The sequence below is a fragment of the Dipteris shenzhenensis genome, chromosome 14, assembly GCF_047967505.1.
Source record: "Dipteris shenzhenensis isolate YYH24624 ecotype China chromosome 14, Dip_SZ_1.0, whole genome shotgun sequence".
In the NCBI taxonomy this organism is placed as follows: Eukaryota; Viridiplantae; Streptophyta; class Polypodiopsida; order Gleicheniales; family Dipteridaceae; genus Dipteris; species Dipteris shenzhenensis.
In genome coordinates, this window is record NC_141609.1 from 1,235,730 (window position 1) to 1,250,712 (window position 14,983).

A 14,983-nucleotide genomic window follows, 5' to 3' on the forward strand; every position below is an offset into this window, starting at 1 on the left:
CTGGGGTCTAGTAGGGTGCTTGCATTTGAACCAAAACCGGAGGATAGAGTACCCACTTTAGCGTAAGCTCTAGCTAGGAATCCAACCTTGAGCTCGCACTTCATACACGAGCCTCACCAAGCCAATATTTCAAGTTCTAAGGATTCCATGAGCTTTGATGGACAAATGGTTGAGAACCCAAACCATGGGGCCTCCATCATGGCCAATTCTAGTTCAATCCGATCCCATTCCCCCACACCTTCAACCACGGCCTCACATGGCTGAGGGAATCGATATCCAACATAATGGGAAGGTTTGGGAGGTTTGACCTTGACTTGGTAAATCCATTTGCAAGGCAAACCAAAGTGCCAAAGGAGCCTCAAGGTCCTCCATCATCCATACCAAAAATCCATGTGGAGTTTTCCCATTCCCATCGTATCGGTGAATCCTATGGAACCACATGTGCAATTCTATGAGGGGGAGAACCATCCTTTAGTGGCACTTGTGAGCCAAGGATGCCAACCAACTATCAACCACCAAATCCTACAATGAGTGAACAGACGAGCCTTAGGGGGACATGTTACTATGAACAATGGCTTCCCAACCCCCCTCTATATCAAACTTGGGGAGGAGGCTTAGAAGGCACTCCCTAGCCCAGGGATTGGTTTTCCCTTATTTGAGTGTGGAGGGCTTCGTTGAGCTTGATGTCCCTACTGAATTGCATGTAAGTAAGCTGCAAACTTTTCATCTAGCTCGGCATAATTTTTTTTAATCTATGGCAACCTGGTTTAAAGTCTTGACATTGTTTTTCTAGGCCTGTTGAACGAGATCATTTTGATTCTAGCTCTACTGGCACTTACTAATTGAAGCTAGAGATCTGGGGTGGTCTGCTTGTACGTTTTTGCTTGCTAGAGAAGCTATTTGCCCATAGCCTCTAGTGAGACTTTTTGGGCCCATTCTTCTACCAATTCCTATTCCAGTTGGAACCTATTGAACATGGATAGGAGGAGATCCATGGATATTAGAGCATATATCTCTCATCACCACTTTTATAGCTGTTTTGTTGAAGATTGATCGGTGCTTCCCATAAACTGCTCTTCCATTATATTAATCTTTAGAGCATCCTTTGAGTAAATATTTTGGTACTCTATGGTAGATTGGTAGCTTGGGGAGGAGCAATGGGCAAGGACCTTTCGTTGCTCGATCTAGTTTTGAATTGTGGGGTCGGCCATTGGTTCAAGAATATTTTTGCCTTCATTGTTGTAAGAAAGCTAGACATCTATTGAGTGTCCATGATTGGGAGTCTCAAATTATTCAAGGTAGGTGGTTAGACTACTTTTAATCACTTGGGCCCTCTTGGTGCAGTGGCCCTTGGACAGCTTGTTCTCAGATGATTGGGTCCTTGGAGGGCTTAATCCTTGCCTTTTTCCAATAGCCATGTAAATGCCATAGCTTTTTTCTTATTGTGCTCCTCCATAATGGTGGCCCATTTGGTTTTCGCTTTAGCCTGTGCTTTGGAGCGATGGAGAAGATGATGAAATTAGCACGCAAACGAATCTTTTTTGTCAAATTCTTCCGGAAGGCTGTGAAGTGTGAACAAGAGGCATGGGAGGACCTTTTGATCAACCAAGGGTTGGTTGATTATTGTGAAATCATTCCCAAAGGCCTGTGCGACTTCATGTAACACTCAGCCACCCTTCATCGTCTGTGAAGATTTTCTTAACTGCCAATGAACACAATAGAAACACCTTCTACCTCGGGTGGAGCAGTTCAAGAACCCTGAGTACCCTAGCTGGCTGCAAGCATACCAAAATCCATCCTCACTACCACAAATTTCTACAGTGCGGATGCACCCTTCTAATTACAGACATAACAAGATGAATTTCACTCGTGGCCTTTCCAAAGAGAAGAAGAAGAAGAGAGAGAGAACGAGAGAGAGAGAGAAGACTGAGTCGAATGGATGCATTGAAAACCCCTTACAAAAGCCTATAAAGAATTCAAAGGAATATAAGTGGACCAATCACCTTAAAATAACAAGGTAAATGATATATATCTATCATTCATTAGGCCTACCTGTGGGTGAGTGTAATGCTTAAGAGAGAGCATAAAATTGGAGGCATGAAAAGGAAAGAGCGTACAAAGAGTAGTAAATGCAAATGGTCCAAAAGTCAACAAGATGAATTTCATTGAGAGAGAAAGGGGGGGGGGGCGGGCTTACCTGGAGAGAGAGAGAGAGAGAGAGAGAGAGAGAGAGAGAGAGAGAGAGAGAGGGAGGGACTTGCCTAGAGAGAGAGAGAGAAAAGGAGAAGAGAGAGGAGAGAGGGGAGAGAGAAGAAGAGAGGGAGAGAGAGAGAGAGAGAGAGAGAGAGAGAGAGAGAGAGAGAAAGAGGACGAAGTCACTAAATGCATGCATTAAAGCCTCTTACAAGGAGCATACTTGGACCAATCACATTTGTACCAAAGTCATAAATACTAGCCTGCCAAAGTTGCTAGCAACCAATAGGAAATTCTCACCCCAACAAATAGAAATTATCAGGATTTTTAGCTTTGCAAAACTCGAGCCATTGCTACAGCTACCCAAAGGCAGGCCCCAAAAATTCTACAAATGCCTAATTTTTTATTTGCCAAATTTGAAGCATTGCTAAGGCTACCCAAAGGGCAGGCCAACCAGAGGGCAAGCCAAAAAAAAAAGTCTTAAAAAACACCTATTTTCCCTTTCTTATCGCACATCTTCACTAAGGCCTTTCTATGGGCAGGCCAAAAACCTCTTTGTTTCGTTCAATCACAGCAACCGTTGACATTCCATGACAAAAATGGACACGTCCGAGTTCAAGAATCACCCACCACCTTTAAGAGCAGTCACACACACATCTTCACTAAGGCCTTCCTATGGGTAGGCCAAAAACCTCTCTGTTTCGTTCAATCATAGCAACCATTGACATTCCATGACAAAAATGGACACGTCCGAGTTCAAGAATCACCCACCACCTTTAGAGCAGTCACGCTAGAGTCCAGACCCATGCATTTCATGGTGAAGTATGAGTTCTCTAGTGTGAATTCAATGCACCAAAATTGTAATCTAGCCGATGGGACTCTTCATGCTTTAACAATAATAATATAGTGTGAAATTGGATTTTCCTGCAAAAGTGTCTCTCCTTTCAAGAAGTCGACAAGGAGACAAGGTGGTCTGCAGGGCCTAATGGGTCCTCTACTTCCCACCTACTTGCTTCGAATAGTCATTCGTTTGTGGAAAAGTCTTCTCGTCAAGGATCTTACCCTTCGTCCCACCCTTTTCCCCTTGCTCGAGAGGGGTAGCGCACCCCAACGTCTCAAGGTCTTCTTCATGCACGCACTTATACGATTTAAGGTGGAAGCAACCCACTGTATGTCGCATGCGCGAACAACGTCCAAATTCAAAAATGATGTTGAACCCTCTCTTTTTAGCAAGAGATTCTATTTGAACATGATTCAAGATGGACTCCTTGTAGCTTGAAAAACACATGCTATACTTGTAAATGTAGGATCCCGTAGGATAGAATAGATGCATCTTGCAAGAGGTGTGAGAGCACATTGAAAGCAATATGGTAGATCTCTATTATGATTGTGAGAGAGAGGACTCTCTCTTATAGAAAGGGGGAGAAGGTAATACCTTCCCTACATAGTGGCAATCAGCCCCTACATCAGTGGGAATCAATCCCTACATCAGTGGAATTGCCTGTCTTACATCATCACTTAGGTCACACACTAGATACATCATAGCACTTGATGTGCCTTTACAACACACACAAACACACATCTGACTCCCCTAAATGCACACATGCACCATAGAGCAAGCCCTTGATCATACTTACCCCAACATAAAATGGTCCTTGAAGTTATTCAAAGTTTAGGCCTTTTGGCTCGAACACCTCCTTGGTACTTTACATCACTTTACAATAGTCTTTGAAAGCCATTGTCAATGCACGTTTGGAGAAGGTTGTAGAGGCTTGAAAATGTATTGGAAAAGGCCTTTTGGAGCTTTGGTTAGATGGCTTTGAGAGCACCTTGGAGTGCCTTGAAGAGGACTCCCAATTGGAACGTATTTCCAATAAAATGGAGCCTCGAAATGATTAAGTCATTAGAAGAAATACTTTGTGCAATTGCTAACATGGTAAACCCATGTGAAGCTCGATGATGATGATAGGATAGAGGTCACCGTGGATGAGGGAACTAGATTGTGTAGATTGACACCGTGTGTATGATCAATATGCGTCTAAGATCTCTTGATTGCAATGTCTCAGTTTGTGCTTTTGTATGTAAGCTCAAGCTCCCTGCAAGTTGAGGGGCTGGTTCTCAAGGCTATTGCTAAGCCAATCATCATCCCCCTAAATATGTTTTATCACTAAGAACTGAAAAGCCAACCATGTAACTCCTTTAAAGAGTCTTTCACAGAATCAAAATTGCCTCTTGGCACTTCACGATCATTTCTATCTTTTTTTTCCTTTTCTGTTTATACAAGAATGCTTACCTAAGGTACTAATTTCTTGGCACAAGTCCATTCCTTAATTTGAAGATGCCTCAAATCATGTGTGATGTTGAAAACTGTCTGCATGTTTCGTCTTTAGTAGATTTAGACCTCCCAACCTCTCTATAAGCAAAAATAAAGAAATCATACAGATGAGATACCTTAAACCCTCTCTAAAATACAAGATATCTGAACTTAGCTTATCAAGACCGAGGGGCATTGAATGTACATTGAAAGCCTCTGAATTTTCTGCATGGATTGCCCTGGTGAAGAAATAGATAAGGCATTCATATGGAATATAACTGTGAAATATAAATACAGAAACAACTTTAAGAGCTCTAATTCTTCCAATTCTAACTTCATTATCTGTGTGGAAATAGGATTAAAAGGTCAGAGATGAAGGTCAGATGCAGCATGCGGACAAGCTTCCTTATGGATAGAGAAAGGTGCCATGTTTTCACGGATTCATACTTCCTTTGCAAAGACCCTTTCACCCTGAATTTCAGACATTCCATTACCATTGGGTAAAGTCTGTAAACCCTTTGTTGCCCTTCCACAGGCTGGATACAATAACGCATGCACATATAAAAGATAATGAAAGAGAATGCATGCTAGCTTCATCACAAAAAGCCACAAACAAATAATGATACTCCAGATATTGAGTCGAATCCTTGAAGTTGCAATCATCATAGAGTCCCACTTTAGGAAAAACCCACCTACGTAGACAAGATGCTGAATGGACACATAGAGGCCAAAAGGAGCTCCTTATTGTTTAGTATTCCATTGTCAGGTACAGAACAGAGCTAAGATAAACTCTTCGAGAGTCTGAACCTCATGCCGGTCTCATCTCTGCAACTAAGGTAACAATAGGGGAAAGACCCTGTAGTATGATGAATTTCTGGATACCAGAGAAAAGGAAAAAGTTCCGTCGGGACGTTTCTTCAAGGTGCACTTCCTGTACACTCACAATCAGAATACTTGGAACCATCAAGCAGACTGCAGGGCCCAGAAAGAATCACAGCTTTGGTACTAATGCCAAAACAGGTACAGGAAAAATGGAATTCACACACCTGCACAAAAGACACTCCAACATGCAAATCACAACCCCTCCTGCTGGACAATTGTAACTCTAAGATCAGTGGCATTTTATCTGCCAATGATCAAGGTGTGTGAATTCACAGTGCTCCGTTCTGTCTCATTTGTTCCCATCTGTCTGCCAGCATGGCAAAATTGAGGTACCATGGCAAAACAATTATAAGGGAACCTCACTGTCAATTTCTGTAACCAATTCCAAAATGAAACCGCCGCTGATTGATATCATTCAGTGCATACTCCAGACGCAAGGGACCAAGGGGAGAGTCCACACGAATGCCAGCCCCATATCCAAATCCAGTTCCTGGTTTCCCACGGGCACCAGCAGGGTCCCCTGCAATTTGGTCATTCACTATCGCGTAAACAAACAATAGCAAAAACAGCATGGCTCCTGCTCTTTGATGACTGCACGACTCTCTTTCCCCAAAACTCACTCCCACACCGCCACACCCAATCCCCCCCCCCTTCCTCTTTTCCCAAAACTCACTCCCCCACACACACTCAAATCCCCCCCCTCTCTCTCTCTCTCACACACAACGCTACTCTCTCTCTCTCTCTCTCTCTCTCTCTCTCACACACACACACACTCACACTTTTGGCTCACACCAACACCCAATAGAGCTCTCTCTCTCTGAGAGAAAAATACGGGGACAGCATAGACATCCTGAGAAATCTGTTAGAGCATCCGGCCAAAAAGCTAGGAATCTACTTAAAAGAAGTCCTGGAACATCGCAATGAAGTACTCAGACTAGCACACTGGAACATCGCAATGAAGTACTCAGACTAGCACACAAGCTAGCTCAACAAGTACTCACACATAGCAGCTTTTGTTAGATGTTTGTTTCACTAGATGTAAAATACCACTATTAGTTAATAGTGGTCATCAGTCCCGAAGGGTCTCACGCAGACTTTAAACAATCATAGTCATAGTCATATCATCTCTCTCTCTCTCTCTCTCTCTCTCTCTCTCTCTCTCTCTCTCTCTCTGTCTCTGTCTCTCAGAGCTCTCCTCAAGGGGGACCGACAGAGACGAGGGGTCACCCTGGACATAGCCCAGAGAGTTCAGAGCTCGAGGAGACCTGAACTCTCTCTCTCTCTCTCTCTCTCTCTCTCTCTCTCTCTCTCTCTCTCTCTCTCTGAGCTCTCCTCAAGGGGGACTGACAGAGACGAGGGGTCACCTTGAGCATAGCCCAGAGAGTTCAGAGCTCGAGGAGACCGCACCCCCCCACCACACCGTGAGACGGCTCGACAGACGCAGATACAAGATATTTTCACAGCTCACCAGAGAGCCATCACTGTGCCGGGTTTAGGTTTCTGAGCCGCAGTTCCGAGGCCGACTGGAGTCAGCTTGTACTTGACTGATGTTTGACATATTATGATTTTGCTAGCATAGATTAGGCTCAGCAAGGGCCCTAGCGCGCCCTTTGCTCCATCACCACTGAGGCTTGTATGAGTCTACTTTTTTTGTGCACATAGGCACGTGAGGCCTCCCGCGGACATTAATACACCTCTCTCTCTCTCTCTCTCTCTCTCTCACACACACACACACTCATACCCACACCCAATCTCTCTCTCTCTCTCTCTCTCTCTCTCTCTCTCTCTCTCTCATAAACACACACACACACTCACTCACCTGGAACAGTCTGCCCGGAACCAAGGTCTGTACCGTAATCAGCAAAAATAGCACCTTCTACTGGTCCAAACTGATAAACAACAAACATAAAATACATATCAAGCATCTGGAATACAAAGATGAAGGGTACCACACATCCTGCAACCAAAAGTAAATTTATCAAAAAGACACACGAATGTGCATGCATGTAGGCACCCAAAACTAAATCTTCTTCCAAAAGCAAGCCTTTCGTAAGGTAAGCAAAGCACACAAAGGCCCAGGTTCAATATCTCAGCATCGTGAACACAGATAAAATGTTAATGGTTGCTAAGGTAACTAAAAGACCTATTATGCCAGCTCTAAGACTCCACTGCAAAACAAATAGTACAGGTCGCATCTATACTATTTTTCATATGGTATTCCCAAGATCAATATGCTGTCTTACTCTCAATTCTCTAAAGATGGACCAAGTGCAGCCATGACAATACCTGAATCACACTTTTATACAATGCTCTGAGTTTTCAAATCGAACACCATTGAGCACAATTGCATAGTTGAAGGCTGATGACACCTGCAAAGGGTGAGCAAAAGTCTGCCTTGCTCTCGATGCCTCATGTTTCCTCTGAAACTCTATGCCATCCTTTTGCATCTTCATCATCAGAATTAGGAACCCCTAGCTGGGCTGAGCCCCCAGCCCAACTAGGGGGTTAGCTCAGCCAGGGGGTAACAGGAGATATGGCCAGCAAGGCATGGCCCAGCCTACCTTCCTCCTCTTCAAAAACCCCTTCCACTCCAGCAGCCTCCAGTAACAAAGTCAGATACTCCACAGTGGCAGCCAGGACGCCTTCCCCGTATGCACATATATATGAACGAGGTGGTCTTTTTGACCAACCAATTCTTGGATATCATGAACAAATTTACTTCCTACAGGATCAAGTGAGAGAGCTGAGGATGCAGCTAACGGATGCCATAGCTAGAATTCAAGTCTTGGAAGGACCTGGTAAGAAGGAAGTCATTGACGAGGTTATAAAGTCATGCAATGCTTCCCCCCCTACCCCCTGTAGGCCATCCTCTGGTGGTTCTAGTGATGCCCTATAGGCCATGGTATGTGCCTTGTAGGCATAAATAAAGACACTTATAGTGTTAGTGTCTTTTAGGCCACATAGGACACTTAGTCCTATGTGACACCTAGGACACTTAGTCCTAGGTGTAGGTACTTGTACCTTGTACTCTTTAGTTTTGGATGATCCAAGTTTGACGTGACGGGTGTTCTTCTGCAACCCTTTGCTACCTGCACTCTCTCTCTTCTATCCGATCCTACAGTGGTATCAGAGCCCGGATCTGCTTCATGTCCCCGTACAGTCCGTACAACTGCCCCGTGCGTTTGCGTACTAGTTGCCCGTACATTTGCGTACCAGCTGCCCGTACATCTGATGTACCTGCTCAACGCCGTACCTGCTCAGCGCCGTACCTGCTGTACAAGCGCTGTTGTACAACATACCTGCATCGCACGTTCGTACCTGCAACGCCGTACTTGCTCAACGCCGTACTTGCTGTACAAGCGCTGTTGTACAACGTACCTGCGTTGCACATCCGTACCTGCATACAGTATTGCACCGTACTGTACTCCCTTGCGCTGCACCTTGCGTACCTCCGTACCTGCAGACAGTACTGCATCGTACAGTTTTCGTACAGCGTACCAGCACCCCGTACTGTCATCCGTGCAGTTGTGTTTACTCCTGGATTTGGTACAGCATTTGGCACGTGTTAAATCTCTTGCAGTCTTTTACTGTTTTTTGACAGTTTTTACTGTCAAACCCTAATTTCCAACAGAAAAATTTAGGGCTTTTGACATCTGGACCTTCAACCTGTCAATACAATACTTTTGACAAGGTTGACAACTGAAATCCTTCCAAAAACTGAAGTTTTCAGTTAATTTCAGGTTCAGGACTGTCACATTGTGCCACCTCATCACTCAGGTCAACAAAATTTGGGGCTTTTGTGTTGGAAGCTCAATTTCAACTGTGTTTGGGACAGTAACTCATATTTTTGCAGTTTCAAGCCTTGAGGCTATACACTGGGTCAGATTCGCATACATTAGGTCACATTTGCAAAAATTTCAGCAAAATTTGGGGCTTTTCTGCATTTGCCCTTTTTCTAGCCTATTTACCCTCATTAAAATTTGGGGCTTTTGCCAGATTTGCTGCTTTTGCAGTGAACATTGCCTGCCACAGTCACATTTGGGTCAAATCTGCATTTGCCCTTTGTTTGGGTCAGAAATTTGCAGATATTTGCTGTCATTTTTTGGACAGCCAGCTTTTTGCTGTGATAGCCTTGAGGCTTTTGGGTTTCGGATCTTTTTCAGGGTATCACATTTGCTATGGCTGGGAACAATCAAGATTTATTTGGAGTTCTTCGTGAAGATGATAAGTTGGATGGCACCAACTATCCAATGTGGTCTTATCTCATGAAACATATTCTTGTTGCAAAGCATTTGTGGAATATTGTTTCTGGGGCTGATCTGAGGCCAACCAATGCTACAGTGGTTGCCTGTACTGTTGGTCCTTCTGCAGGGGGTACTCCTCCTGAAGCCTCTTCCTCTAGCACTCCTGCTACTGCTCTTCCACTCAAGAACAGTCAAGATGGGATGCTGTTACGCTCTAGCCGAGGTAGCATGACCTCGGAAGAATCAGTCGACATTTCCCTTAGAGGATCCTGTTTGTAATATATCTGTTTGCGCTTCATGTAAATGATCGGGAGGGAATTAAAGTCAAGGTCCTAGGTGAGGGCTGATAGTACCAGACTAGGTGGATCTAAGGCTAAGGGCCTAATGCAAGAAATGTGCCTAGGGGCAATTGGAATTAAAGTATCCCAAGAGAGGGGTGAAAAGATGCATTAGGAAGGCCCTATGATGGTGACATGTGGCATCTAGATCCATCTAGGGAAATGGGGCTTGTTGGAGTTAGTGAGAAAAGGAGAATGTACCTTCACGTATGATTTTGGATTTCGACTCTCTGTGAGCTCTCACGCTTCAACACGATTTGGCTGGGAGGTTACTCTGTGGTGCTACTCCCGTGATTTGCTATAGTTAGTTGAAGAGATCGTAATATTTGGTATCAGAGCTCAGGTTGACGAGGGGATTACGTACGAAGAGGTTAGCGTTCAAGCTGGGCGGCAAGAGGCACGGACGGTTGATTCGGCTCTGCACACAGCTCGCACTATCTGCTAATTCGTCACGCAAATAGCTTGGAATTAAAAAAATTGGCTCACTCCTACGCTAACCAGCGGATAGAGTGGCCGCCTTTGCAAGCTCTTCTTCCGTTGGCTAATTTACAAAGAGATCGTAATAGAACCATAGAATGGATTTGGTTCGGTCGATGAGCTGTCTACGTGACCTTGGAGGGCTATGACTGTGGGTCCGTGAAGGAAGCAGGGTGGCACGGACGGCCATCGAAAGATTTGCGAAACAGACAGCGAATTGGCCCGTGGATTAACGAAACAGATAGCGAATGAGTCCTTGCATGTGCGACAGTTAGAAGCCACGCATTTTCTCGTTCGGTCGACGGAAAAAGCAAAGGATCGTAATATTTGGTATCAAATATTACGTAACTAACCCGTAGGCTGAGACAGACTCCAAATAGAGAGCAACGCTTTGGCAGAAGAAGCAAAAGGTGATATCATTTGCTATCAGGGACTTACGTGGAGGCTGCAGGCTTCGGGACATCTGCGCTAAGTGAAGACTCCAGGGGATTAAGTCGGGTGGCAGGAGCGAACAACCAGGGAGCAGTTCTTTTCCTTTCTGTACAAAATTTCAATTTACAGTTCATTCATTTATGTACAGCAGAAGGGAATCTGAAGTGAAAAAAAATAATTTTGTGGACAATCTTTGAGACTATGCTTGTGCATATGCTTGTGTGCTTCAGTCAGAGTTGATTTGCAGGAATTTCCCTAGTATAGGGAAAAGCAGTATTTGGATATATGCATGTGTCAATTACCTAGTCAGTATAATTGTCAGATTGCAGGTATTCCCTAGTATAGGGAATTGTGTCAGTTTGTAAATACAATGTTCTAGTGTGTTTTTTTTTTTTTTAAAGCAAAACACCCTTTGACCTGAATGGAAGCAAAAGAAGGAGCTTCCAGGAGGGACCCTGGTGAGTCAGGAGTCCGGCCGACCCATCAGGTGTCGCGCCCAGTAGCTCACACCTTATCTGGCAAGATTGCATTACTTGAGGATGCCTTGCAGCAGTTATTAGCGCAACAGTTACAGGCAAATGCAGGGCAGTCTGAACTTAGAAGAGTGATACACAGTATGTCTGCCAGACCTTCTCGAGATGAGAAAGGAAAGGCTCCAATGGAACCGGAGTCTAGTGTCCACACGGTCGAGCCTAGGAAGGCTAAAGTACCCAATATTGCCAATTATAGGCCGGAAAAGTATTCTAGTCGGATGAATGACCGTAGTTCTGATGTCATTGAGACCTGGTTACACAAATGAGACAAGGCATTCGCCATTTGTGAAATCAAAAATGATATCAAGAAAATCCGCGAGGCCACCCACATGTTTAGTGAGGCAGCGGATCGGTGGTGGATTAAACAACAAAAAGATGGTATTGCATCCACTACCTGGGAGGGGTTTAAAAGGGAATTCAGAAAACACTTCTAACCTCCTAACGAAGCATCCCGAGCTTGGGATCAGTATAGAAACCTTCGTCAGAGAAATTTGTCAGTGGCAGAATACACTGATAAGTTTCGAGAGAGCGTAATGAAGGTTGATGAACCCCTACCTCAATCAATCCAAGTGAAAGATTTCATATTTGGATTGAATGATCGGATTAAAATGGAAGTTCGGGCTAAGTATGCGAACACGTTGGATGATGCAGTAGCCATAGCCCTGAACTATGAAGATGCCAAGGGCAGCAGGCAGCGCAGGTCGTAACCCAGTATGGGTACCAAAAGAAATTTGGGTTTAAGAAGAAGTGGATTAGTAAAGGGAGTGGTTCTCAGCCGAGTGATCAAGCCAAGCAGGCGAAACCAACTGAAACTCCTAAATCAAGTACCACCATTGGAGTGAAGAGGAAAGTAACACCAATGGCAGCCCGGGCTTGGTCAAAGTCTCCCTTAAACCCAGAGCAAAGAGAAAAAGCGAGGAGAGAAGGCTTGTGTTTTGGTTGCCTTCAACCTCATCAGTGGAAGGATTATCCACGGAATAAGGATCGTCGGATGGCTGAGATGGTAGTCTCAGAATGCGACGTGGAAATGGAGGGAAGTCCCAGAGCGGAACAGATGCAGATTCAGCTAGCGGGATCTTCTCAGAGGTCAGTACCTTGTTTGTTATGTGTATCTGTTGCTAAGCTAGTAACGAGTGCACCTGATAACATCCTATCTAAGCCCGCAGCAACGGGGTATACAGCCTTTAATGATACGGAGTTAATTAAGATGAAAGGGCAAGTGGCCAATCATGATGTCATTGTGTTGTTTGACTCGGCGTCAACGCACAATGTGATTAACTCCAAGCTCGTGAAGAGGCTGAAGTTAAAGACTAACCCATCTGACTATGCGTATACAGTCAGGATGGCAGATGGAAGTTTAACTGAAGTATGGGACCAAAGGGTTACCCAGTTGGAGCTTCGTATTCAGGACTATGCTGAGAAGCTTGATTTTGAAATGACTAAGCTTGCTCATGCAGATATAGCCCTGGGTATGGCTTGGTATTCTAGGAAGAATCCAGCCATTGATTGGAAAAAGCACGTATATCAATTCAAGATGAATGATGTAATGTATGTCTTACGAGGTGAGAAAGATGGACCTCAATGACCGTTGGTTTCCGTGATGGAAATCCGAAAAGCTCAAGAAGAGTTTTCATTCCTTTGTACGGCATCGGTAGAGCCGGTTGATGATTCTTCGGCTAGCACTGATGTTGTTCAAAGTGGTGAGATGGCCAAGCTGGCTAATCTAATAGCAGAGGAGTTCTCTGAATGTTTTAGGGATGAGTTACTTTATGGGTTACCTCCAGAGCAGAATGTTCAGCATAAAATTGAACTGATCCCGGGGGCAGAACCTATAAATAGACCTCCCTATAGAATGAGTTTTACTGAAGAGGCGGAGGTGCGTAGACAACTGGAAGAATACCTCAAGTTGGGGCAGATTCAACCAAGTTTCTCACCTTTTGCTTCGCCAGTGTTTCGCCTCTGTATAGATTACAGAGCATTGAATAATATCACTGTTAAGCACAGATATCCGATGGCTCGGATTACTGATTTACTAGATGCATTACATGGAGCCGTGATTTTCAGCAAGATAGATCTTAAGTGTGGCTACCATTAGATCCGGATTAGAGCCGAGGATGTGCATAAAACCGCTTTCAAAAGCAGGTTTGGTCATTATGAGTTTTTGGTAATGCCCTTCGGACTTACCAATGCTCCAGCTACATTCGTCATGCTTATGAACGATTTACTACGTCCGTATCTCGGAAAGTTTGTAGTACATTTTATTGACGATATTCTAGTGTTCAGTAAAAGTATTACTGAGCATCGTGAACACTTAAGAATAGTGTTCAGTACTTTGAGGAAAGCCTGTCTTTATGTAAATAAAAAGAAAACTATACTGTGTATGGTTAGGCTTGAATATTTAGGATTCATAATTACTCCAGAGGGGGTAGAAATGGATCCAAAGAAAATGGTTGTGATACTGACTTGGCCGATGCCTTGTCCCGAAGACCCCAGGACCCAGGTCAATAATGTGACTATTGCCTATCATCAGGACCTGGAAAGCATGAGGGAGCAATATGCTAGTGATGCAGATTTTGGTGAGATTTTACAGCAAATGCAAGAGGGGCAATCCACCAGTCACTATTCCCTGAAAGATGGATATCTAATGAAAGATGATTGCCTATGCATCACCCAAGAGATGAGGAAAAAGATTTTGGAGGAATGCCATGCACCTCCCTATGCTGGACATAGAGGAATTACAGCAACAACTCTAGCACTAGAGAGGTATTTCTTTTGGCCAGGTTACTGAATGCCTTACGTGTCAGAAAGTGAAGTATGATAGACGGAAGGCACCTGGCCTACTTATGCCTCTTCCCGTGCCTCAGGCACCATGGGAAAGTATTACAATGGACTTTATGTTTGATTTGCCAAGATCAAAGTCAGGGAATGATGGGATTTGGACTATCATTGATAGATTCAACAAGCAAGCTCATTTCATTCCGGTTCGCAAAACCATAAAGGCAGATCATATGGCTAAGCTTTTCATGGCACAGATCTTTAAGCATCATGGTATGCCTAAGTCCATTGTCAGTGATCGAGATCCCAGAATGACCAATCTATTCTGGAGAGCTTTATTTGATAACGTGGGGATGAATCTGAATTTTTCTTCTTCTTTCCATCCCCAGACAGATGGTCAAAGTGAAGTAGCAAATTCTACAGCATTGGATATGCTGAAATGCTACGTGGGTGACCAAGGTTCAGACTGGGAAAAGTACCTACCATTGGTAGAGTTTGCTTACAATAATACAGTACACAGCTCTACAAGGAAAGCCCCCTTTGAGGTCATTTATGGGAAGGTGATTATGCCACCTATCCTGAGGACCAAGGATGAAATATTTGCAGCTGATCAGTTTGTGAGAGACCTCCAGACAGGTTACAGCCAAGTCCAGACAGCAATCGAAAGGTCTCAAGAGAAACATAAAAGAGCTGCAGATAAGCATAGGAGACAGTTAGATCTCAAGGAAGGGGATTGGGTACTTTTGAAGTTTGAAAAAGCTAGGCTCCGCAAGTTTAAAGGCAAACAGAAAGTGT

At 44.2% G+C, this 14,983-nt stretch overlaps 1 protein-coding gene across 1 annotated transcript in view; it reads right to left on the bottom strand.

Moving 5' to 3' along the window:
* Positions 1 to 4,894: 4,894 nt before the first annotated feature.
* The window catches only part of LOC147894045 (outer envelope protein 80, chloroplastic-like), a 73,063-nt gene continuing 62,974 nt past the window's right edge, over positions 4,895 to 14,983 (bottom strand). The window contains exons 15-16 of the mRNA XM_087384575.1: positions 7,209 to 7,278; positions 4,895 to 5,909 (exon numbers count right to left, since the gene is read on the bottom strand). Coding sequence (XP_087240701.1) covers positions 5,755 to 5,909; positions 7,209 to 7,278 — 225 coding nt within the window. The 3' untranslated portion in view covers positions 4,895 to 5,754. The remainder of the gene's footprint in view (positions 5,910 to 7,208; positions 7,279 to 14,983) is intronic.